This window comes from Tamandua tetradactyla, chromosome 23 (assembly GCF_023851605.1).
Source record: "Tamandua tetradactyla isolate mTamTet1 chromosome 23, mTamTet1.pri, whole genome shotgun sequence".
Lineage (NCBI taxonomy): Eukaryota > Metazoa > Chordata > Mammalia > Pilosa > Myrmecophagidae > Tamandua > Tamandua tetradactyla.
In genome coordinates, this window is record NC_135349.1 from 35293571 (window position 1) to 35318424 (window position 24854).

The window sequence follows — 24854 nt, forward strand, 5'->3', positions numbered from 1 at the left end:
TTGAAAAGCCAGTGGCGGGTCAGGCACCGTGACAGTCCTGCCCACGTTGTGTGCTTCTCCACACACTCCATTGGCGTGAGGACCGCGGCACGTGTGCCAGCGTCCACGGGCATGCTGTGACTGATCAGCTGCTTCACTTCTGGGCGGCGGCTTCGCGCGCCCCCTGGCGGCCGACCAGAGGCGCGGCACCCGAGGTCCCGTCGCCTCCCGCGGTCTCCTCGCAGCCCGCGGTCTCCCCGAAGCGCTCCCGCACCCCGCGGGTTCGGAACTGTTGGGAGTTGAATCAACTCCAGCCTCGGCTCCGGGAGGTTCTCCCTAGCCGCTCGCCCTCCTGCGGCCATGGAGAAGAGCGCCCGCAAAAGCAGAAAGGGTAACCAAGAGGTGGAAGGGGGGTGACGCCCTGGGGACCAAGCCTTTACTTTTACTCCTCTGTCAATGACGCCCTCACCCCCTTGGCCTTGGAGGCAACCTCTCGCCATCTTTTGTTCACTGAGGTATGACTTACATACTGTGAGCTCGTTCCCTTTTAGTGTTCAGCTCTATACCCACCCACAGTCAAGCCATAGAACAGTCCCCACCGCTCCCCAGATTACGGTGCTGCCCCTTTGCAAGCAACGCCTGCCCTCACCGCAGCCTCTGGTACCCAAGATCTGTTTTTATAGTTTTGCTCTTTCCATGGAGAATGTCATGAAAATGGAATCATATGGCGTGGATCCTTTGGGTCTTTAAGTGGTAGCCCTCCTGTTTTTTGAGTCCTGTCTTCCTTGTGGATTCAGATGATAAGCATATTTAATTTGTAAGCTGAGGTTAGAACCTAGTCCCCACCCTAAGGTGTGACTTTTCTGTATGCTCAGGAACCACTGGTACTCAGAGGGGATGACCTGCCCCAAATTGCCCCCATAATCCTGAAAACTCTCCAAAGATGTTATCTTCCTTAGTCTCTGTTGATTATTTTCTAGATAGAGAACATCTGTGGTTTTGGGGAAAGTGAGGTTGGAAGTGGGCAAGGATACCCACTTGGAGAAAGAACCATGAACCCCCTCTGCCCTCCACAGCTGGGATTAAGGGAGCCAGGGGAGACCCCTTCAGCAGTGGTGAGGGCCCCAGGGCCCCCAAAACGTGGTCACACGGTCTTAGTAAGTAGGAGTTTGTCAGTTGTCCTTAAGAAAAAAATATTGTGTGGGAAACGCTGGATGAGTGTGCTGCAAATGAGACTATATAAACTTCCTCTTGCGAAAATAACTTTCTGTTGTTTTAAATCACTCCTCAAGCCCTTGAACCTTGTCTTGTGAGATTTGGTTCTGCAGAAAACATAACCCTCTACCCGCACCCATTATCCCCAGGGACCACAGGTTTTCCTTAAAATGTTTTTTGATTTTTGTTTCCTTACTTTTTTTGTTCATAGACATTTTATTTTGAAATAATTTCAAAGGTGCAGGACAGTTATGAAAAGAATACAAACTCCATACAGAGAACTTCAATATACTGTTACCAAGATACACAGATTCACCAATTTTAACATTTTGCCACTTTTGCTATCTCTCCCTCCCTCCTGTCTATATCTATCTAGCTAGCTATTTTCTCAACGTTTGAGCAGGTTGTATATGTCATGCTCCTTGAACACATAAAATCTCCATGTATATTTCCTGAGAATGAAGTTATTCACTTACGTAACCACCTTACTTATGGTTATAAGGTTAAGGAATTTAACATTGATATAAAGCTTTAAAATCTATCTTCTAATTTTTTCATATGTCTCTGTAATGCTCTTTTGGACCTTTTCTCCTCCATGATTAGCTCTAGTCAAGGATTGTGTACTGGATTTAATTGTCATTGTCTCTTTAATTTCTTCTTTTTTTTTCTTTTCACAAATTGTGGCCACATATATACAACATAAACTTTCCTATCCCAGCCCCTCCCAAGCTTAACATTCGGTGGAATTAATCACATTCATGATATTGTGGTACCCTTACAACCATCCATTTCCCATGACCCCAAACAGAAACTCCTACACCCTCCATGCATTAAGTCTTCCTTTCCCCTTCCCCCCTGCCCTGGTAACCAGTCTTCTACTTTCGCTATGACCTTGCATATTCTGGCTATTTCACAAAAGTGGAATCATACAATATCGTCTGTTTGTGTCTAACTTACTTCACTCAACATGTCTTCAGTGTTCTTCCATGTAGTGGCATGTACCGGAACGTCATTCCTTTTAGGACTGAGTAATTCCAGTGCTTTTGTTAGGCTTGCCCTGTTCATTTCCACCTTCAGCTCTGTGACCTGCCTGGTGACGCTGTGACCCTTTCATTTCCTGCTCTCATGTTGGAGCCCATAATCCACACTTCACACAGCAACCCAGAGGGATTTTTTAAAAACCTAAACCTGATTATGTCCTGCTTAAATCACTTCAAAGCTTTTTAATTAAGGTGACCCCCACCCCATCAGCCTGGCCCATGAGCCAGCCCCCCGTCTGCTCTCCCACTGGTCTTCTTTTTCTTCTGACAGGGTTTCTTCCTTCTAGTCTTAACCCTGATGCACGTCTCCCTCCTGCCCTACTTTCCCTATTTCCTGTTGGTCTTCTTGACATCAGTTCACACGTCACCTCCTCAGGCAAGCCTGCCTTGCCTTACCCAACCCTGCCCAGGCCGCTGTTCATGTCTAGAGTTTTCTGTACTTTTCCTTCATGGCGACCATTGGCTATTCAACATATATTCATGTGACTGATTGATAGGCCTCCTTCACTGGACTGTAAGATCCACAAGGGCAAGAAACACATCTGTTTTGCTCCTTATGGTGAACCCAGGGCCTAGCACACTGCCTATATGAATAAATATTTGTTAAGTGAATGGATAATAATAACTGACATTGATGAAACACTTATGTTGTGCCAGACACTGTGCCAAAATCCTGATTGTCTCCTTTAGTTCTCACGCTGCCCCTCTAAGGTGGACACTATTATCAGCCTACTTTTCAGATGAGGAAACTGAGGCACTAAGGGCTCTGGCATCAGATCTCCCATGCATCATCACTGTGCTGCCTTTTGGATGAAGGACTTAAATAAGGTCTTCTCTCTCCATTAGAAGGACATGTCAGCACCAAGCTCAAGGCCTCTGTGCACACCTTGAGCAAAACACAGAAGACCAAACTCACGGTGGGCAGAATGGGTCTGGGCCTGATCATCATCCAGCATGGGCCCTACCTCCAGATCACCCACCTCATCAGGAAGGGGGCCGCGGCCAAGGACGGGACACTCCAGCCAGGTGACTGTGGCTTCCCCATGCCTCTCTTCCATCCACCTTCAGGGACACTTGGGTCATTAGGCTTCAGTGTAACCATGGTAATGATGTTGATGGTGACATCGGTGGAAAGCTTTGCTGAGCCAGCCCATTGCTAGCCCTTATAAAAGCCTCACTGCTGTGTGTATTAGTTCATTTAATTCTCATAACAACCTCTCGGTAGGTATTCTCATCATCACCTCTCTTGGATAGGGAAAGAAACTGAGGCTCATGAGCTTGTGCTCCTGGCTCAGGGTCAGCCCCACCTTGTAAGTGGGGTACAAGCCCAGGCGGTGTAATTCCAGAGCTTGGTCTGTGGATAAGGATTTCTTCTTTTGTCGATGTTATTAATCATTGTTTACACTTAGGTGCTTGGTCTTGTTGCATATTCTTGACAACCTCTGAGGTACATGCTGCAGTAAACCACCTTACAGAAAAGGAGTCCAATCTTTTTTTTAAACTTTTTTTATCAATTAAAAAAAATTAACAAACAAAACATTTAGAAATCATTCCATTCTACATATATAATCAGTAATTCTTAATATCATCACATAGTTGCATATTCATCATTTCTTAGTACATTTGCATCGATTTAGAAAAAGAAATAAAAAGACAACAGAAAAAGAAATAAAATGATAATAGAGAAAGAAAAACTATATGTACCCTACCCCTTACCCCTCGCTTTCATTTACCACTATTTCAACCTGAATTTAACATTTGTTCCCCCTATTTTTAATTTTTATTCCATATGTTCTACTCTTCTGTTGATATAGTAGCTAAAAGGAGCATCAGACATAAGGTTTTCACATTCACAGAGTCTCACTGTGAAAGCTGTATCATTGTTCAATCATCATCAAGAAACATGGCTACTGGAACACAGCACTACATTTTCAGGCAGTTCCCTCCAGCCTAAGGAGTCCAATCTTTAGTACTCTGTCCAGGGTCACACTGAGGCTGGGATTTGAACCCTCTCTTGTCAAACTTGGGAGTCCAGGTTTTTTTTTTTTTTTTTTTTACCAACACTGCCCTGCTTCTTTTGTCTTTAGGTAAACGAATTTTCCATCCAGTTCAAGATGACTTTCCCACTCCTGGCCTGGGCTTATTGCTATACTCGAAGTAGGGGATGTACAAGGTGCTGGTGAGGTGGAGAGAAGGAAGAAGCCCGTTTGGTGTTCTCAGGGCTGAATTCCAGCCCGGGCTCTGCTGCTCTGCCACGAGTGTGACCTTAGTCACTTAACCTCCCAGGTGTCAATGGCCTTGTCTCTAAATCCGGGTAATATGCCTTTGTTAGAGGTTGTTAGGATTTGATGAGATAATTTTTATGAAAGTGCTTTGAAAACTAGAGGGCTACAAAAATACTGACAGTCATTTCTCTTAGACTGCTCTTAGTAAAGGATTCTTTCGAAATGTGTCTTTTTTTTTTTAAATAAAAAAATCATTGTGGTACAAGAACCCCAGTTGGTTAAATCACTAGTTTGCAAGCCTGGTTAATTATTAGAATTACCTGGGGAGCTTTTAAAACTAAGCCGCCTGGCCTGTATCTCCCCAGAGGTTCTGATTCAGTTAGTCTGGTATGAGGACCAAGCAGTTAGTTTTCAAAGTTCCTCAGGTGATTCTGATTTGCAGACAGGGTTCGAAGCAGTGGCGTAAAGAAGACGGTAGATAAATGATGCTGTTCTGAAACAGTGGGAGAGTTCTGGATTTTCTAGATCAAAAGAACTCCAGCATAGCCACCCCGGGCTTTTTCGCTTGTTCTCCTCTGCTTCTCTGGGTTCACTGACAGATGCTGGTTGATAACCAGGGTGCAAACTTGTAGAGTGGGCAGGAGTATGCGTTTATGCACATGAAAGAGAATCACATGGTGGGGGCTACAGTAATGGAAACCTTGAAGTTAGGGGCAGTGTTGGATTTGTCTTTTAAATCCTGGACTCACCTATAGTACAGGCACATTTATTACAAGTGTTTAATAATTGAATGATAAACTAGTATCTGTGCCAGGCATTGTGTAAGGTGTTCTTATATCGTTACCTTTTTAAATCCTTGCAACACTTCTGGAAGATAGATAATGAAACAGGCTTGTTCGGTATGCACAGCTAAATCAGTGGTCAGAACTTGGATTTAAACCCATGTCATCCAGAATGTGACCAGAAGTGAGATTTGCATACAGATAAAGGCAAGAACCCACACTGTTTCAGGACAAGTCAACCAGTGTTAGTTTATTCAGGCTAAACTTTAGATTCCTTTTGGCCCAGTATGGCTTTAACAGACTCTGATACCCAAAAACTTAAGAAACGAATATTTTTGACAGTAAACACAAACCAGTTATGGCTGCTGCCCTTACCAGACCCCATTCATTCAATAAATGTTTGCCTGCTGCCTGCCAGCACCGTGCTGGCATGGGGGTGATAGTGGTGAGCCAAACAAATGTGGTCCCTAATCATGTGGGGTATGTGGAACTCACAGCCTCTTTGGGAGATATAGGGGAAAAAATAAATCAAATCTATTCTCATTTGTGGCTGGGCTGCTGCAAAGTTGATTTATTATAGGTAATGAGATAACGTTCATATTGTGTGGTTCCTATAGGCCATTAAAACAGAAAAACAATGTGTAATGAGTTTATGTTCATAAATACTAAATTGCTGTTTCTTTAAGAGCAAGGTTAATATCTACTGCCAGCATAATCACATTCATACTCTGACACATTTGCTTTACAGGCAGAATGGTCAGGGAATTAGGCTGTTTATTTTCTGCCCTCTTGATAAAAGTCACCCTTTTACAACATAATTAAACAGAATGCCAAGCCATAGCTTTCAGCTATAAATGCTCCTCTTAACATTAGGCAAGTAAGCGCATCCAGCCAGTTCTTTTGCCATTGTAATTAACCTCGGTAGGATGAGCAGCTGTTTCATACTGCACACTCTGCAGGTAGCTGGAAGAAGCCTTGGTTTATTCTGAAATTAGCTTCCGATACTGGTTTGGTTCTGAGCTTTTTTTAAAGACCAAAGGAGGTTTTCTCCACATAAGTGTCCATTTTCCTGACTCCTAGGAACTCTTATTTCTGGTAGGATCCAGCTCTATGGAAATTTTTTTTCTTTCATTCCTTAGAGACTGCTTTTGGATCAGTGTAAATCCCAATTTAAGCACAGTGAGATGTAGTATCAAAGAGAAGTTAAAACTTCATCTTGACTCCTTTGTCATCTGGGTTTAGGTTTCAGCTGTTTTGTAACAAGGTTAATTTAAGTGTCCCTAGCTTCTCAGACAAAGAGAAGTGAACACATCCTTTGAGCTTCATTGGAGTCATTTCTTCCTGTGTCAGCTATAAAGACCCATTTCCATTTGGTGAGACATGAGTACTGGTAAAATCTGAAAATTTAAGATTTTACCCAGTGTGAGCCTGTTCTTTCCTTCCTCTGTGGATGAATGCTCATGTAGCATTCAGGTTCTTTGAAAGGAGCATTACAAATTTCTCTTAAGGCACTACACTGACTCTAGGATATCAAGTCTAACATAATTGCTGGAAAGGCTGGAGAACCAGGCTTGGAAAATGGGAATAAAGCAAAAACCATGAATAACTATCCCAGGCAGATTTTCCAGGTTCAGTGAACCAAGAGAGACTGCCCAAAGCTAGGTCTAAGTTTACCTGCCCATGCCCTAGGTGCTGGAGTAAAGAAGAGAGGGAGGCCAGTGCAAGGAAATAACAGGTTTTCCTAGCTTCTGATTTTGGTGTAGGACACACAGTCCTTTTCCCTCTTGTCAGGGGCTCAGAAGCTCCACGGCTGTCCATCATGCCTCCCTTTCTATCCAGTACTGCCCTGAAGAAAAGGACCTTGCTGTCAAATCCACTTAAACCAACATACTCTCTGTATATACACTCTAAGTTTTAATTAAAGCATATGTATTAGTCCAGTATTTCATACAGAACTATTTGCTTAACTAATACTGCACAAAGGCAGAAAATTAAGATGGAGGCTTGATGTTACTATAGTCTATTTACTCTGGATGGATTGGAAGTTGCCAGGTAGGTGTCATGGGAAGTAGGCCATTTATTCATGACTTAGGGTAAGTACTGTTTTCTTTATTAATAATAGCCATTTGTTTTGTTTGGAACACATTTTTGGACTCTTAAAGGATGGTTCAGATTGTTAAAGTGGCTTTAATTTCTGTCCAACTAAGGACATCAGAAATGTCACTAAAATACAATATATTTACCAGTACACTGCTATTAAGGAACATTTTGCATGCATTCTTCATTACGCAAAGGACACTCATGTCACTGCGATGAATGTTTTTATTAAATAAAAGCTGAAGCCTGACTTTGGTTCACAATGAACCTACAATGTGAACGTATAAAATGACACACTCACAATCAAACCAGAAACCAATATGGTCCCTTTAAAACAATATGTTAATTCTACTATTTTTTTTTTTTTAACTTCAGGTGATGTTCTGATTAGCGTTGGCCATGCCAATGTGTTAGGATATACTCTTCGAGAATTTTTAAAGCTTTTGCAACAAATCACCATAGGAACAGTGCTACAAATCAAGGTTTACCGAGATTTTATTGACATACCCCAAGAATGGCAAGAAATATATGACTTAATCCCTGAGACCAAATTCCCAGTAACACAGTAAGTAGTTCTACCTTTGTTAACTTAAGGAAATCTTTGTTATACTATAGAACCCCAAGGTCTTTGAAGTGTAGACACTGTGTTTAATGTGAGAATTATCGAATATTGAGAGAGGTAACCACAGGACCATGGTAGGAGAGATTGGAGACACCATCAGAATAATTTAGTGGGTTTTAAATCCTTTTGGAAAGGAGACAGTATGAGGCAGAGGCAAATGATAAAGGCAAGATCTTGGACTTAAGTTAGGAAAAAAAAAACAGCCATCGGATGGGAACTCTGTCCTCACATTTTCCTGCACTTTGCCCCTCTTCTTCTGAAATCAACCCTTAAACACATGCTGCATTCTCCTTTCCTCCTTTCTTGCCTGTGTATTCAACTTATTTCTGGGTCTTTACCAATAGCATTTAAATCTTTTAAAGCCCGTCTTAGCAAACCCTACCTCCATTCCACTCTCCTTTCTGCCCCTTGCCTCCCCTCCAAATTTGCTGAGAGCTGTAATGAACATCTCCTTTTCCTCAGTAGGCTCTAGTCCCCAGCACTCCTTAGCCTACCCCAGTCTAGGCTGTGCTTTCCTCACTCAGCTGAAATGCCTCTTCCCAAGTTGCTTATAACCTTCACACTGCTAATTCCAGTGGAATTTGGCCTGACTTTTGAGTAGCCTTAGCTACCTCACAGCCCATTGTCCCTTTCTTGAAACATCATTTCCCAAGGCTTCTGTGATACTACCCTCCCGATTTTCCCATTACTGTGGCCAACTCTTCTTTTACCCAACCATTGATTTCCTCAGGGTTTAGTCCTTGGGTCTCTTCTCTCAATCTCCTAAGCAATCTCATGGATACCTGTGGTTTCTATTGCAATCCATACACTAATCAATCACTCTCAAAATGTCTATCTCCAGACTTATCTATTTGGACACCTACTTGATATCTCTATTTGGGTATGTCATAAACTCTCCAACCTGTTATATCTAAAATCAAAAGCCAGCTCTCTGTTGTTCTTCCAGTGGCTCCTATCTCATTGAATACCTAGGTGATCAAGCCAGAAATCTAGGGTGCTTGTCTTCCTTATCACCCATGTCCCCCACAAACCAATCACTAAGACTTGCCATTTTATCTTTCTATCCATCTTCCAAATCGATCCACTTCTCTTCCTGGCCATCACCCCAGGCAAAGCTACCGTTTGGATGTATATGTTCTTGCCTCCTTTTCTTTCTCTATGCAGAATGATCCTTTCACCATGCAAATCTGATCATGAAGTGTTCTTTCTTAAAAAAAAATTTTAACACCTTCTTTTGTTCTTTGTATAAGTACTAAAATCCTAACAGTGGCCTATAATGCTTGCCATGGTTTGGCCTGCTTAAGTAGCACTCCAGTCTCATCCCAAGCTGTCCTTCCCATCTCTCCATGCTCTAGCCCACTTTGGCTTTGGGCTCTTCATCCTTGCGTTGCTCTAGACTCAGAATCTTTGCATTTGCTCTTGTCTGGAACATGTCCAGCATCTTGCTCTTTCTCTCCCAAGTGCACAGTTTCTTATCCTTGAAGGCTCATGGTACAGACTTCTCCAAGAAGTTTTTAACAACCTTTTAAATTTTTTAAAACTTCAGTGACATAGAAAGTTAGTGTTAAAGCTAAATTGTATCCTTTCTTTTATGAGCCAAAGCAGGTTTGTTTTGACCTTAACAATCCATTCCATTTTATTTACTACTCTTTTCATTTCAGCACATCAAATAAAACAGAGCAAGCAAAAGATGAAGATTTCACAAGTAGTGATGAAAATGAAGATGTGGTTTTAGATAAAAAACTTCAGTATCACAGATACCAACAGTCAACTGCACAACACCCTCCAAGGAGACCAATGTCCATTTCTAGAGAATGGCATGGATATAAAAAGAAGAACCACATTATTCGTGTAGGAAAAGACATTAACTGTGATGTGATGCTTCACAGGGATCAAAAGAAAGAAGTGAGAGCCCCTTCTCCATACTGGACAATGGTGAAGCAAGACAATGAAAGATCGTCCTCCTCCTCCTCGGCCTCTTCCACCTCAGACGCATTTTGGCTGGAAGACTGTGCCCAGGTTGAAAAGGGCAAGGACCAACCTCTATCAAAGGTTGGTTAGGCAATAGTTTGCAAATCTATAATAGGAGCATTTACAAGTCTGCCACAATATCCATGCAGACTTATCAATTCTGTTCCTTGACTGAATTGTAAAGTCTTTACAGACTTCTTCAACATGATTTCTAAAGACTTCACTGGGTTCTCATGGGCCTCACAAACTGTAGTCTCAAAATAGCAACATCATTTGGATCATCGAGACCCTCCTTTCTAGGAAAATGTCTCATCTTTTAGAAAATGTGGCAGATGCAACCAATATCAAATGTCTGAAAATAGTGGGGAACTTTATTTTTTAAGGTAAGTACCACATTATTCTTTAGATATTTAGTTTTTCTTTTTTGCAAACTTTAGGTGCCATACTGAAAAGAAATAATATATATTTTTTAGTGAGTTGTTCATATTAGAAGTTTTTTTTCCCCTTTAAATCCTACTTTGACTTTGTTGGGTTGATAGTTAATTACTTAAAAGAGCTGGACAGAAATAGATGAAGGGATAGGAGATGAAAGAAAAACAAAAGTGGTACAGTGAAGATAAGTCAGACATAAAATGAAGCAATGAGGATATGATTGATGAGGGAATTTATAAAATTCTTCAGAAATAATTCTAATTGCAAAAAAAGAGGGATAAACATCCAACTGTTTAACTATCCTTACTCCAACTGTGGGTTCTTAACTGTTTTTACCTTAAAAGGTCACGATAATAACATGGGAATGTTTACCCTCAAAGCCACTTAGCTTTAAGTTTGGAATGCTTCTGCACTTAATCTATTATAATCCCCTCTCCTTTGTAGCATCTAAAACAAAGACTTTAGCATATAGCAATGACCTGTTAATTAACTCATTAGGAAAATCACAAGAAAAAAAATTTAAACAATATTTTATTTACTTTAGGTCAGCTGGGAATAATTACCTGCATTTATACCTTATATCTCACCTCATTGAGAAAAAAAGATAAATGTTTTATTAGAGACTTTTGACTTTCAAGCGTTTGCAGCTCTGGATTGAGAAAACGTCTGATCTCCTGTAATATGTACTTCATTATTACAACTCATCAACAAAAGGTGTATGCCCCAAATTTCCACTTGCTGCCATTGACTTCTTGCCAGATACAAACTTCTTTGCTGCCTTTAAACAAGCAAAAGGGATAAAAAATTAAGAGAAATAAGAAAATGTACTATCAAGCAGATAAACTTATTCTGTTATTTTAAGAGTTTATGAAAAAGACTTTTTAAGCCAGCAGTTCTATAATAGCCTGTTTTGAAAAGTAACTACATGAGATGGCTGGAATTTTATTTTAATTTGTGATAATGTAGAGGAAAAGCTCAGCTCTTCCTCTGAAGAATGCTTCATCATATATGCACCTAATGGAGTGAGTGTGGTGCTCCAGACAGAGGGTAGCTGTGTACAGGGAAATAAGGAAAATCTCACTGGCAATACAAAGTGGGGCAGGGTCAGCCTCTGGCAGGGTTGTGCTTTTGTGTTTCTGTATTACATCGGCAAAATAGTCTAGACCAATTCAAATATATTTTGATTGTGAACTTAAAAGTTATGATTTATATCCTAGTATTCTTTCTGCCACTAGTTGGAGTCCACAAGTTGGTCAATGAAGTTAGTATGCATAACAGCATAGAGGCAGGACTGGGTAAAGCAGTGGTCTTCACGTTATCTCAGGCCAGTTTTTTTTTTTTTTTAAAAGAGAGATGGTGGTAGAGGGAACTGGGTTGTGGCAGTACAAAAAAAGATGAGGACAGTCATTTCAAAGAGTATATAATGATGAATTTAGGTACCAAGTGGTATCAAGTCAAAGTAATTCTCTTGAAATAGCTTTGTCTTTTTTTATATCCCCACCTGTTGTGTGAGAAGATGGCTGAAATCACTATAATGGAAGGGGAGTTATCATTTTTAATGTGGAAAGGACTGAGAAAAATCACTGATTTTGGATTTATTCTGCAGTTCATGTACTTGTTAGGTATAGTAGGGAAATACAAAGACGTATGAGCCACAGACCTTGCCTTTGAAACAATTCAAGTGTGTAGGGAACAATATATATGAAAAAATATATATAAATATATGAACAGTGGAATGTCTCAGGCCGAATAGACTTAAGAAAATTTTTTTTTACTTTAAAATATTGTGATGTATTGAAGATTTTTATCTTTAATATGCACATTTTACATATTACGCACAAACAAGTATAGCTGAAGGTTTACCTCTCCTAAAGAACATTTGAGATGCTGGATTGTATAGGATTAAGAACTGCCCAAACTTTACTATCAGATAGAATTCATATGAAATTACCAATTTTTAACTCTTTTTGACTTATGATTTAACAAAATGGTAATTTAGGAATGAGGAAGATAAATATACCTTACAATGACAAGGAAACTATTTATGGAGACTTCTGCCTCCATATGAGGCAGATAAAGGCACAAATAGCACGAGAACAACATCAACAGCCCAAGGATGCCTTCAGTATTTCTTCTGAAGCTGGATCACTATGGTTAAGTTATTTGGTGTTGAATCATATAATTTCTTAAGTAGTATTAACAACCCTACAATATGACAAAAGGTTTTCATTTGCTTACATTTATGATATCAGCGGCAGCCACTGAGTCAATCTGCTGAAGGACTGTGGTTGGCGGCACATACAAACCAGCAGCTAGAGCCTGGGACCCAACTTCATCCAAGAAACCCTCAGAAGACTCTACCAACATTAGGTATCCAGCTTTCAGCTTGTTCCTGTCCAATAAAGGATGTGTAAGGCAGGAGTTTTATAGAGAAAGGCAATGTTTTAGTGACTATGCAAAGTAACAGCTTTGAAATCTTACAGTGCCAAAGGCCCTCATTCTATTTCTTTTATTTACCTAATATTTTATTATATTATAATTTAGGAAAGCTGTCATTAAAAATATACTGAAAACCTAACAGATTGCTCTTTGACTTTGGAGTGGAACTTAGATCTAGTTAAAATTATTTTAATGTGAGGTTTTGATTAGTGTAAAAAACTCTTCCCCCTGAAACTCTGGTAATAACTGCAGCCATTTCTATTAAAAATACCTATGTAGGTTCTTAAGTCCATTTAGCTGAATGTTGTGTGTTGAGTCTCTATCCAATTTTCCCCCCTAAACCTTATTTCTATGCTGGGATTTGTCTCAAAGAGGGGAAAGGCATGATGGAGAAGGCAGGTGAGGATGAGAGACAAAATACAGGTTTTGTCAGTCCACCACACAAGCTTAAAAACAGGCACAAAAGCATCCATTCTAGCAGATGCCATGACCCTGAAGTCCTTTATTATTCTCAATTTCAAATAAAATAAATGAAAACTCAAATCCTCAATTCTCTCAGAAAGAAACTGTTATTCTTCATAAACTTGGTGTTTATAAAGCACTTGAGTTATTTAACCCCCAAATAAACTATCACTCTTTGACATTCTATAGCAAGACTTCCATCTGAACATAATTAAAATTTAATGTAGCAATTTCCCACAGTGTCAGCTTAATTAAAAAAGATTTTTACCTGCAATAAACTTTACCAAGAGGTTATTAGTTTGTCCCCTCAGCAATGACACCTCATTTTCTCTTTCACTATAGAAAGACTAAAAACTTTACAAAAGAAAATATCAATTCCATCAAAGTAACAAAACGAATGTATCTTGACATTAGTAACTGAACTTCTATTTTCTGTATATTGCCATTCCTTAGGAAAATTGTGCTACACTTGCTAAGAAATTTTTTTAAATAAATTAGATTTGAAACTTAGATTTTTTTCTTAACTAAGTCTAATGTTTCAATTATTCTCATATTTTGTTTTTGGTGCAATCACAGAACTGCATTCTATCAATCACTGGTTCCATGTATACACTATTTAATAAACTGTGTTGTACCTATTCAAGATATGAAATTTTATGTGTTTAGTATGTCAAAAGTAACAATATTAACTAGAACAGAAATGACTAGGTTATTCCGTCCTGGGTTGTAATTCACTGTCATGCTTCCCTCGCCATGGTTCCCTCATTATTAGTGGATACCATACACATTACATAAACAGGATACTAAGTAAATTGTTTCTAGTAATTTGTATAAATGGACATAATCATGTTTAAGACAAGAATCACTGGGAGTCAAATATCATTTTTGTGTTTTCCCCACCAAATTTCCACAATAAATACATTATTAAGAAAGAGTATTTTAAAGTGATATGCAATATTAACAACTATTACTTGAGAATGCATAAAAATGGTCAAGAAAATAAACAAATGTTAACAGTTACATTTTTAGGTGGTAGAATTATGGGTGCATTTGTTTCACTTTTCTTTTAAATTCTTTTCTATACTTTTCGATCCCTGTAAGTATATATTACAGTATTAATTAGAAAAGTAACTTTCAAGTATGTAAAGCACACATATCTGATAATGAATCTTACTTGGCAACTTGGACATCTGTACTGGAAAGGTTTCCTTGAGAGATTGTTTTTACTTGGTTATAGGCAGCCTTGATAACCTAGGATAGACAAGTAAAGGTCAGTTCATCTTTGATCAGTGCCAGAGTCCCTTTCAGCAACAAAAATGCTTCTCTACTGAGGCAAAAACACAAGATGGAAGGTCAGTTTCAAAGAAACTGCACAATGTCCACTTGGAATTCTTAAAGTCTCCGTGGGTTCCAGATTCTTTTGTGTTCCATAAGGCAGCTGTGTGTACAGATTTGCTTCTTCCAAAGTTAAGGAGCAGAGGCACAGGATGGCAGTATGGTTTAGGAAGAGCAAACCACCCATAAAAAATAAATACCTCTAAATTTTTCCCGGACTCTCACAAGATCATGCAATTAATACTGTTTTCTCTTAGTATTCACTAAGAAGAAAGCAGTAATCTATACATAGCCAAACATACTCAGGATGCTAAAGTCAGGAAGTTCCAGTGATGTGGGTGCTTAGTAAATAGTTGTTAAATATATTAATAAAGGTGGTCCATGATTTTTTTTGTTTATTTTTTAAAATATTTTTATTGACAAATCTTCACATATAGTCCATACATGGTATACAATCAATGGCTCACAATATCTTGACATAGTTGTGTATTCTTCACTATAATCATTTTTTTATGAAACATAACCACATACAAACACAAACATTCTTACCATATGATCATTCCATTCTTGTTATATAATCAATAACTCACAAAATCATCACAGTTTGTTTATTCATCATTATTATCATTTCTCAGAACATCTGCATCAATTCAGAAAAAAAAAAAGAAAACAGAAAAACACTCATACATACCATACCCCTTACCCCTCCCTTTCACTGATCACTAGCATTTCAATCTACTCAATTTATTTTAACATTTGTTCACCCTATTATTTATTTTTAAACCATATGTACTACTTATCTGTCTATAAGGTATATAAAAGGGGCATCAGACACAAGGTTTTCACAATCACACAGTCACATTATGAAAGCTATATCATTATACAATCATCTTCAAGAAACATGGCTACTGGAACACAGCTCTACATTTTCAGGAAGTTCCCTCCAGCCTCTCCATTATACCATAACTGAACACGTGGTATCTATTTAATGCATAAGAATAACCTCCAGGATAACCTCTCAACTCTGTTTGAAATCTCTCAGCCATTGACACTTTATTTTTTCTCATTTCACTCTTCCCCCCTTTGGTCGAGGGGGTTTTCTCAATCCCTTGGTGCTGAGTCCCAGCTCATTCTAGGATTTCTGTCCCATGTTGCCAGGAAGGTCCACACCCCTGGGAGTCATGTCCCGCATAGAGAAGGGGAGGGCAGTGAGTTTGCTTGTCGTGTTGGCTGGGAGAGAGAGGCCACATCTGAGCAAGAGAAGATGTTCTCTTGGGGGTGACTCTTAGGCCTACTTTTAAGTAGGCTTAGCCTATCCTTTGCGGGGTTAATTTTCTTATGAATAACCCCCAAGATTGGGGGCTCAGCCTATTGCTTTGGTTGTCCCCACTGCTTGTGAGAATATCAAGAATTCTCCACTTGGGGAAGTTGAATTTTCTCCCTTTCTCACCATTACCCCAAGGGGACTTTGCAAATACTTTTTATTTTTTTTATTAATTTTTAAATTAAAAAAAATGACAACAAAGGAACACAAACATTCTTAACATGTGATCATTCCATTCTACATAATCAGTAATTCACAATATCACATGTTGCATATTCATCATCATGATAATTTCTTAGAACATTTGGATCAATTCAGAAAAAGAAATAAAAAAATAGAAAAAAATTCATACATCCCATACCCTTTACCCCTCCCTTTCTTTTTCTTAAATTAATTAATTTTTTATTTATGATCCATAACCACATACAAACACATTCTTATCATATGATCATTCTGTTATTATATAATCAATAACTCACACTATCATCACATAGTTGTACATTCATCATCATAATCATTTCTTAGAACATCTGCATCAATTCAGAAAAAGCAATAAAAAAAAGACAGAAAAAAATTCATACATACCATACCCTTTACCCCTCCCCTTCACCGATCACCAGCATTTCAATCTACTGAATTTATTTTAACATTTGTTCCCCCTATTATTTATTTATTTTTAATCCATATGTTTTCTTTGCCCGTCGGTAAGGTAGACAAAAGAAGCATCAGATACAAGGCTCTCACAACCACACAGTCACACTGCGACACCCATATCATCATGCAATTACCTTCAAGAAACATGGGTGGCCCATGATTTTCTCCATCCCAACCCTGGCACCATTCTGGGTTGCATTCCATAATCACCATAATCTTATTGCATTCCATAATCGTCTAAATTCTAGGGCCTTCATTTTCCCCCATTTTAGCCACAGTCACATCCAGACTTGACATAACTGAGATTTGCCCTACCTCTGAAATCTCGAATCCCAAGACCCCCAGTCTCAGCCTTTAACGTCTCTATCCTTATCCTTCCACTTTATCAAGATCTCCAATTCCTTGATTTGTCTATTTTCTCTCAATCTCTCAGGCACACCTAGCTTTGCTTCTCTATCTAGCTAAGATTCATGAATCATTCTTTCAATCACTCTTGCCAGTGCTCCCAACAACCTTGCCACTGTCTCAAACTTCTAACTTGCCCACCTTGCAGAGGATTCCAACTTGGGATCAATCCTACTTCCTGCCTCACCCATTTCTCCAATAGGCTAGTGAATGCTACCGAAGAAAAATTACAAAACAGACCTCACAGCACTATAAATTCATAGTCACCCATCTCATGGAGATATCTAAACTTCCACTGATGCCCATTCTATAACTAGCCATTCATTTTGTCCTAAACATCATTATTCTCTTTAAACTCTCCTCTCCGCTCTTACTCTCAAAACATGACTCAGCCTCCTACTTCATCAGGGAGGTACATCCCCATCTTCCCAATATCCTTTTCTCTCTACATCAGCATTTATGTCCAAGGCTACCATGTCCACTTATACTCTGAATCCCACTTGCTCTGGCTTTTTCACACTTGATAATCAATTTGTAATTTTCTACCTCCTATATCTGCTCCAATCTTTTTGTCCTTTTCATATATATACATGCCTCTTCCAACTTAATCTTTCACTGTAAACTCTTCTAAAATTACCACCCTCCTTCCAGTCACATTTAAGCTCCCTGCAAATATAACCTAAACCAATCCTGCATTTCTTACTTCCTATCCATTCCTTAATTACTATAAATTTTAGAGCATTTACACCATTCTGATGAAAACTGCTAAGATTGCAATTGATGCCCTACTTTGCCAATTCTACCAGATTGCTCTGTGGTAAACTACAGGGATAATAATCCCCAGTGGATGAATATGGGTATACTCATTTATTTCTGTCTTCACCTGTGCTGGTTTTAAAGGATGTGTGCCCCCTAGAAAATCCATGTTTTAATCTAAATTCCATTTTGTAAAGGCAGAATAATCCCTATTCAATACTCTATGTTTGAATCTGTAAGTAGATCATCTCCCTTGGAAGATGTAACCCAATCAAGAGTGGTTGTTAAGCTGGATTAGGTGATGACATGCCTCCACTCATCTGGGTGGTCTTGAGAAGTTTCTGGAGTCCTATAAAAGAGGAAATATTTTGGAGAATGGGGGAGATTCAGAGAGAGCAGAGCAGAACAATACAGCCACAAGAAGTAGAGTCCGCCAGCCAGTGACCTTTGGAGATGAAGAAGGAAAATGCCTCCCGGGGAGCTTCATGAAACAGGAAGTCAGGAGAAGAAGCTAGCAGATGATGCCTTGCTCGCCATGTGCCCTTCCAGCTGAGAGAGAAACTGTGACTATGTTTGCCACGTGCCTTCTCACTTGAGAGAGAAACCCTGAACTTCATTGGCCTCCTTAACCAAGGTATCTTCCCCTGGATGCCTTTGATTGGACATTTCTATAGACTTCTATGGACATTTTCTCGGCCTCAGAACTGTAAACTAGCATCTGATTAAATTCCCCTTTTCAAAAGCCATTCCTTTTCTGGTATATTGCATTCTGGCAGCTAGAAAACTAGAACATCACCTCCAAAGATACCAACGTCTCTTCTTTTCCTTCCTTTTTTCCTAACACCTTTCCTTAGTCACTTAATCAAAGAACTTTAGCATCTGTGTTTTTCTCCTACAATCTTTTAGCTACAACCCTGATTTTAACACAATCTCCATGCTTTCAATTCCAAAAAATATGTATCTTGGCAATGACCTCTCTTGAGTTCTCAATTTAGATGTCCCAGAGTCAAGTCAATGGCACTTGTCCAAACATTTACATGCAGGCATCTGTACATGCCTGGAAGCATTAGTATACATTTTTAAGTTACCCCAGAGCAGGTACACCTTGATGCTATTATATTACACAGCTCTCATAAATGGCATTCAACATTCCACATTTTAACTAAAAACATGTTAATGGAAAACCAAAACAAAAACCAAACTTGTTAATGAGAGTGGGTTTGCAACTTACATCTCCAGCAGCTGCAGCCTGTGAGACAGTATAAATCCCAAAAAGTCCAGAATCCGAGTAACTGGCATTAAAAGCGGAAACCTGAAACATAATGAATCTTTACTGCAAGTTATTCTACCATGTAGAACCAAGTTTTAGTCTAGACAAAAATTTGTACCTTCACAGTATAAGTAAAATAAGTTAATATTTCACTTATCCAGTTCTGTCAAGGACTAAAGTGTTCTGCACACAGGCTACTTTGTTTAGAATTAGAGCTGCTTTAACTTTTTCATTTATATCTTTCTAAAACAGATTTACTTTCTTTTTTGCTGGTTATTTTCAAACCTTCTTTTTATGATTATAGATCACTGCAGATATTACTATATCACAGACACAGTATGGCCAAGTGATACAACTCAAGGGCTTTGACATTAGACAGACCTGGTTTCTTTGCTTTGCAGTAGGTGGTAACTTTTTCACCAGTTCTCATTCACTTCTCCCACAGACAAAAGCATTAGGGAAACATTTATGCTTGGTGGTTATTATCCAGGTGCCCAAGGTAGCAAGAAATTTAGCCTCTGGATATGTTTCCAGAGGTATAAACCCTGTATGAGCAGGGTTGTAGCCTCTGAAGATGAATTTGATTACCCAGACCGGTGTTTCAGTGTTTTTGTGGGCCACTTGCATGGATCACTAAAAATACAGACTTTCAGCTTCTTGCCCCGTGTTTACAGACTGCTATTGCTGTGGATGCTCACATTTTAAATAAGTGTTAAATAAATGCAGAAGAAGTTACTCTTCTGCATTTAAGGTTTGAGAATCACTGCGTCAACCCTTGTAAAGCATAAGAAGATATGCACTTTAATTACTTGAAGTTTAATTAATAACTTGAATTAGGACTAATTCAAGATATGTTTTTCAAATTGTACCCCAGGAAACCCTAAGGCTCTGTGTGGAAGATTCAAAAGGTTCCACAATCAAAGTAAGCCTTCAAAATGTTAAAAGCTAACTTTGGTGTTGTGCATTACAGGGAAAAAATCCTATGGAAAAAAAGGTTCCTCTGCTATCAAAGTATGTTTAGAAATTATCATTTGAGCATTAAACCAGAATAAAGACAGAAGGAGGTTGATTTTAATTTCCACTGTTAAAAGTGTCAAATGACCAAAGGCTTAATAAAGCAGAAACCTACATGTGTCACGTACTATTTGCTTAAATTATGAACAATGTTTAATCCTTCCACTTTGAACAGTTACCTTTTTTCCCTACCTTTAAAAATTTATTATAGAAGTTGTGGTTTTTATAACCACACACATAAAATACAGGAGTCCCATAAAACACCCTATTATTAACACCTTGCTTTGGTGTGGTACAAAAAAGGTACATTTTTATTATTAATTATAATCCATGATTTAACTTAGGGTTCACTATATTCTGCAGTTCGATTTTCTTTAAAAATTATTATGATAGTAACATATACACAACCTAAAATTTCCCCTTTTAGCCACATTCAAATATGTAATTCAGGGCCATTAATTAGGTCCACAATGTGCTATATCAACACTATCCATTACCAAACCGTTCCATCAACCCAAGCAGAAACTCTTTATTTTTTAAGCTGTAACTTCCTATTTCCTACCCCTGGTAACTTGTACTCTATGAGTTTGCTTATTCTACCTCCTATCAGTGAGATCTTATAATATTTGTCCTTTTGTGTCTGACTTATTTCATTCAACATGATGCCTTGAAGGTTCATAAATGTTGTTGTATCAGGATTTCATTCCTTTTTACAGCTGAATAATTTTCCATTGTGTAGATATATACCACATTTTGTTTGTCCACTTACTGGTTGATAGACACTTGGGTTGCTTCCATCTTTTAGCAATTATGAATAATGCTGCTATGAACACTGGTGTGCAAATATCTGTTCAGGTCTCCGCTTTCAATTCTTTTGGGTAAATACTTAGAAGTTGGGATTGCTGGGTCATATGGTAATTCTATGCCTGATTTTGAGGAAACGCTAAACTGTCTTCCATGGTGCCTGTACCATTTTACATTCTACCAGAAATGAATCAGTGTTTCTATTTTTCCACATCCTCTCCAACACTTCCAATTTTCTGCTTTCTTAAAAGAAGTCATTTAGTGGGTGTAAAATGTTATTGTGGTTTTGATTTACATTTCCCTAATGGCTAATGATACTGAGCATTTCTTCATGTGCTTTTTAGTCATCTGTATCTTCTTTGGAGAAATGTCTATTCAAGTCTTTTGCCCATTTGAAAATTGGATTGTTTGTCTTTTTGCTGTTGAGTTGAAGTATTTATAAAATATTCTGGATATTAAACCTTTATTGGATATGTCATTTCCAAATATTTTCTCTCACTGTGTAGTGTAGGTTGTTGTTTTACTTTTCTGATAAAGTCCTTTGAGGCATAAAAGTTTATAATTTTAACAAGGTCCCATTTATCTATTTTTCTTTCCTTGCTTCTGCTGTGGGTGTAAAGTCTGAGAAACCATTGCCTATGTTTCTGAAGATGCTTCCCTATGTTTTCTTCTACTAGCCTGATAGTTCTGGCTCTTATATTTAGGTCTCTGATCCATTTTGAATTGATTTTTATAAATGGTGTGAAGTAGGGGCTGGCAACAATAACTGCCATGTGGGGAGAAAATTTACTGGTATTTACCAGGTGATAGTAATTGCCATGGAGAGAAAGCAATTTATTGGTATTTACCATATTTGAGCTGCCTCTCCCTCCTATTCTTCCCTGGATGCTGTATAGTGTTCTACTATACTCTGTGGTTTTGAAATAGTTGATTCAGACAGCTCCTGCCTGATTAATAGTTGTTTGGTGGAAGGACTGATTCCTGGAGCACCTCCCCAGTGCTTATCTTCCCAAGCATTAGTTACCTTTTTCTTTTGAAGATTTTGTTTGTTTAATACAGCTAAAAAGAATGTATGTACAAAGAAGTGAGACATGAGAAAGCATTGATTCATCACTAATAAATCTATAAAAATCAGGATTTGGGGAAGGTGGAAAAGATTGCCTAAACATATTAAAAACCAAAACAAAACAAAAAGGAAACTGTGTGAGGGCCCTGGTGGCTCAGCTTGCCTGCCATGGTGGAGACCTGGGTTCGATTGCCGGTGCCTACCCATGCAAAAAAAAAGAAAGGAAACTGCAACCAAAATAAGCTAGTAATATCCCTACTAACAATTATGAAGAGTCTTCATAAGACTCCTTCCGTGATTTTTATTACACTAGACAGCCTCAACTGGCTGCTCTAGAGCTCCTGATAAGCAAAACAGAAATAAGGGAATTCCTCTGACTGGTCCCCATAATGAAGTGGGCCTCCATCCCCATCACTTGAAAGAGGATGTGAATCATTCCATAGACATCTGTCTTTCTGCACCACTCCCCATATTTCCCCATCTACCAGTTCTTTGGTTGTGTTCTAGGACTACCGTATCATATACTATTAAGCTGTACATCTATGCTAAGCATAACAGGCAATGACTGACAGGGAAAAATAATTTTTAAAAAAAATTATGTACTCAATCCACTTGGAATATTTCAAAAGGTGCAATACTTTTCTTCATTTGTAAGTGAAAGATGTTAGAAATTAATTACAAAAAAAAAAAAATCAGCAAATGGCAAACAAATGTTCTCGAAAGTTACTCACATTTATTGTGTATCCGAGAAAAGAGGAGGGCAAGACAGGTTCCAGACACTTTCATCAAATACTGAACCTACTCAAGGGTGGTGAGAAAAAGGCAACTTTCAAAAAGGAGTATGCTATTATATGAGGCGTTTACCATACTCCTTCTTAAGAGCACTAGGTGGGGAACAAATTTTCTAAACTAGATTTAGGAAGTGGAATGTGGACTCAACCCAACCTCCTCCCCTCAAGGGCTGTCCACCACTTGTTAATGAATTAAAAAACAAAACTAAATAAAAAATTACCTTCAAACTACCCCATCCCCCACAAAGGGGAAAGAAGGAAAAAAACAAAACACTAAGATGTCTAAGATTACTCAACAGAGTAGAACTAGGAAAAAGCTTCAGCAATTCAAATTAGTTTGTTAATTGAGACATCACAAGGATGCCTTGCTTTTAACCAAAACCAAAAACAAAAACAAAATTTTTTGAAACCATAAAACAAAAACTAGTACCGATCACTTTTCTGACAAAACATAATTATTTAAGATTAACTACTATTGGGAGGGGGCAGGGGGGCGATACCTATGGGCCTTGTCTCACATGAGTGCAGGGCATGTGTCATTGTAAAAACAAACTTTAATTTTTTAATCTTTAGTTTGATTTAAACGTTGTTTGTCATATGATACCAACACCAGCTGTGCAGAAAGGGCTCTGGAGAGATGTTCATAGCAGCACACAGCTGTGGCTCTTCTTTGGTTCTGGAGGCTACAGGACAGCCAATACTGTTTCACCAAATACATTCCTTAGGCCTTTCTGTGAATGCAGAACACCCCACATGTCCTGACAGCCTTCTGGTCACAGGACAGCTTTTCAGCAGTCTCTGGAGTGATGGGCTGCAGTTCCTCTAAGTTTCCTAATAGTACACGGGTCATTTCTAAGATCAATTTGGGACCCATCTAGTACGAAAGGAGTCTTTGGACAGTGGTGAGCTATCTCAGGTACCCATTTTTGTACACAATTTTCAAATGGCGTCCGAGAGACCACTGAAAAACAGACTAGAAATACATCTGTGGATCACCCACAACAACTCATTTAATTATATGCATTGCTGAAACAGTTTTATATCCACTTTAAATATTTCAAATATAATGTTGACCTCAGGTCCTCCACTGGGCAGTTACCTTTTAAAGGATAACTACTTTTAAAGCATAAACTACTGTGGATCATGTAGGGCATTAGGCAAACAACGGTCATTCATTACATACATTTTGGTTTCATCTGAATATTAATTTGAATAACATTATTTGAAAGTTTTAGCACTCTCTTTACTGTCATAAAAACAATGAAACTGAGAAAGAAGACAGAGGAAGAGAAAAGTTTAACAAAAAATCTAGAAAAAAAGACTAGTGAGGGTGCTATTAAACAAATAGGCAACTATAAATGTTGATAAGGATATGGAGAAATTGGGACACTTATACACTACTGGTGGGACTGTGTAATGGTGCAGCCACTTTGGAAAACAGTTTGGTGGTTCCTTAGGAAACTAAATATCAAGTTGCCCAGCAATAGCACTACTTGGTAAATACCCAGAAGAACTGAAAACAATGACACAAACAGACATTTGCACACTGATGTTCATAGCATTGTTCACAATTGCCAAAATGGAAACAATCCAAATGCCCATCAACAGACGAGTGGATTAAAAAAATGTGGTGTATATTTATATACACACATACACATATTTATATACATATATATGTACATATATATATATACACACACACATGATGGAATATTATGCAGCAGTAAGAAAGACACAAAAGGATAGCTACTGTACGATTCCACTTTTATGACCATGGTAAAGGTAAAATCATAGGCTTATAATACAGAATATAGGGGACCTAGAGATACATAGAAGCTAGAGATGGGTGAACGGTTAGCTAATGAGGTTGAACTCCAATGTAAGGGAATAGACAGAAGTGAAGGTGGTTCTCTAGTGAGTCTATAAGTAATATTACCATATTGAAGATGAAGAAGATTGAAAGGGATTGTATAGATCCATGTGTTCCACTGATTAACATGAGAAATATAAATCAGTTCTTGCAAGAACTAATTCAAAGGTATGGTTCATGAAGTCCAGGGTACAGGGGGAAAATTGCTATTGCATGCTACAGGGTATGTTTAAAAGGAAAACATCAGCACTACCACAGCAACAGCAGAGGTAAGTAATGGGAAGAGGGACAAGACTTAAGA

The 24854-nt window shown here is 38.5% G+C and overlaps 2 protein-coding genes across 5 annotated transcripts in view; one reads left to right on the plus strand and one right to left on the minus strand.

The window, feature by feature from the left end:
* Positions 1–232: 232 nt before the first annotated feature.
* PDZD9 (PDZ domain containing 9) overlaps positions 233–24854 on the plus strand; it is a 56433-nt gene continuing 31811 nt past the window's right edge. Inside the window, exons 1-4 of one of the 4 annotated variants that reach the window (XR_013168026.1) lie at positions 233–370; positions 3081–3260; positions 7714–7903; positions 9622–10314. Coding sequence is in view for 1 of the 4 variants with exons in the window: in XM_077141581.1 (XP_076997696.1) it covers positions 340–370; positions 3081–3260; positions 7714–7903; positions 9622–10021 (801 nt within the window). In the remaining 3 variants the exon portion in view is untranslated. Of the gene's footprint in view, positions 371–3080; positions 3261–4321; positions 4549–7713; positions 7904–9621; positions 14350–24854 lie in introns of those variants that run through there. The other 3 variants (XM_077141581.1, XR_013168028.1, XR_013168027.1) reach the window with 3 other exon arrangements.
* UQCRC2 (ubiquinol-cytochrome c reductase core protein 2) overlaps positions 10878–24854 on the minus strand; it is a 48327-nt gene continuing 34350 nt past the window's right edge. Inside the window, exons 11-14 of the mRNA XM_077141580.1 lie at positions 18970–19050; positions 14439–14515; positions 12602–12755; positions 10878–11141 (exon numbers count right to left, since the gene is read on the minus strand). Of these exons, the coding sequence (XP_076997695.1) occupies positions 11058–11141; positions 12602–12755; positions 14439–14515; positions 18970–19050 (396 nt within the window). The 3' untranslated portion in view covers positions 10878–11057. The remainder of the gene's footprint in view (positions 11142–12601; positions 12756–14438; positions 14516–18969; positions 19051–24854) is intronic.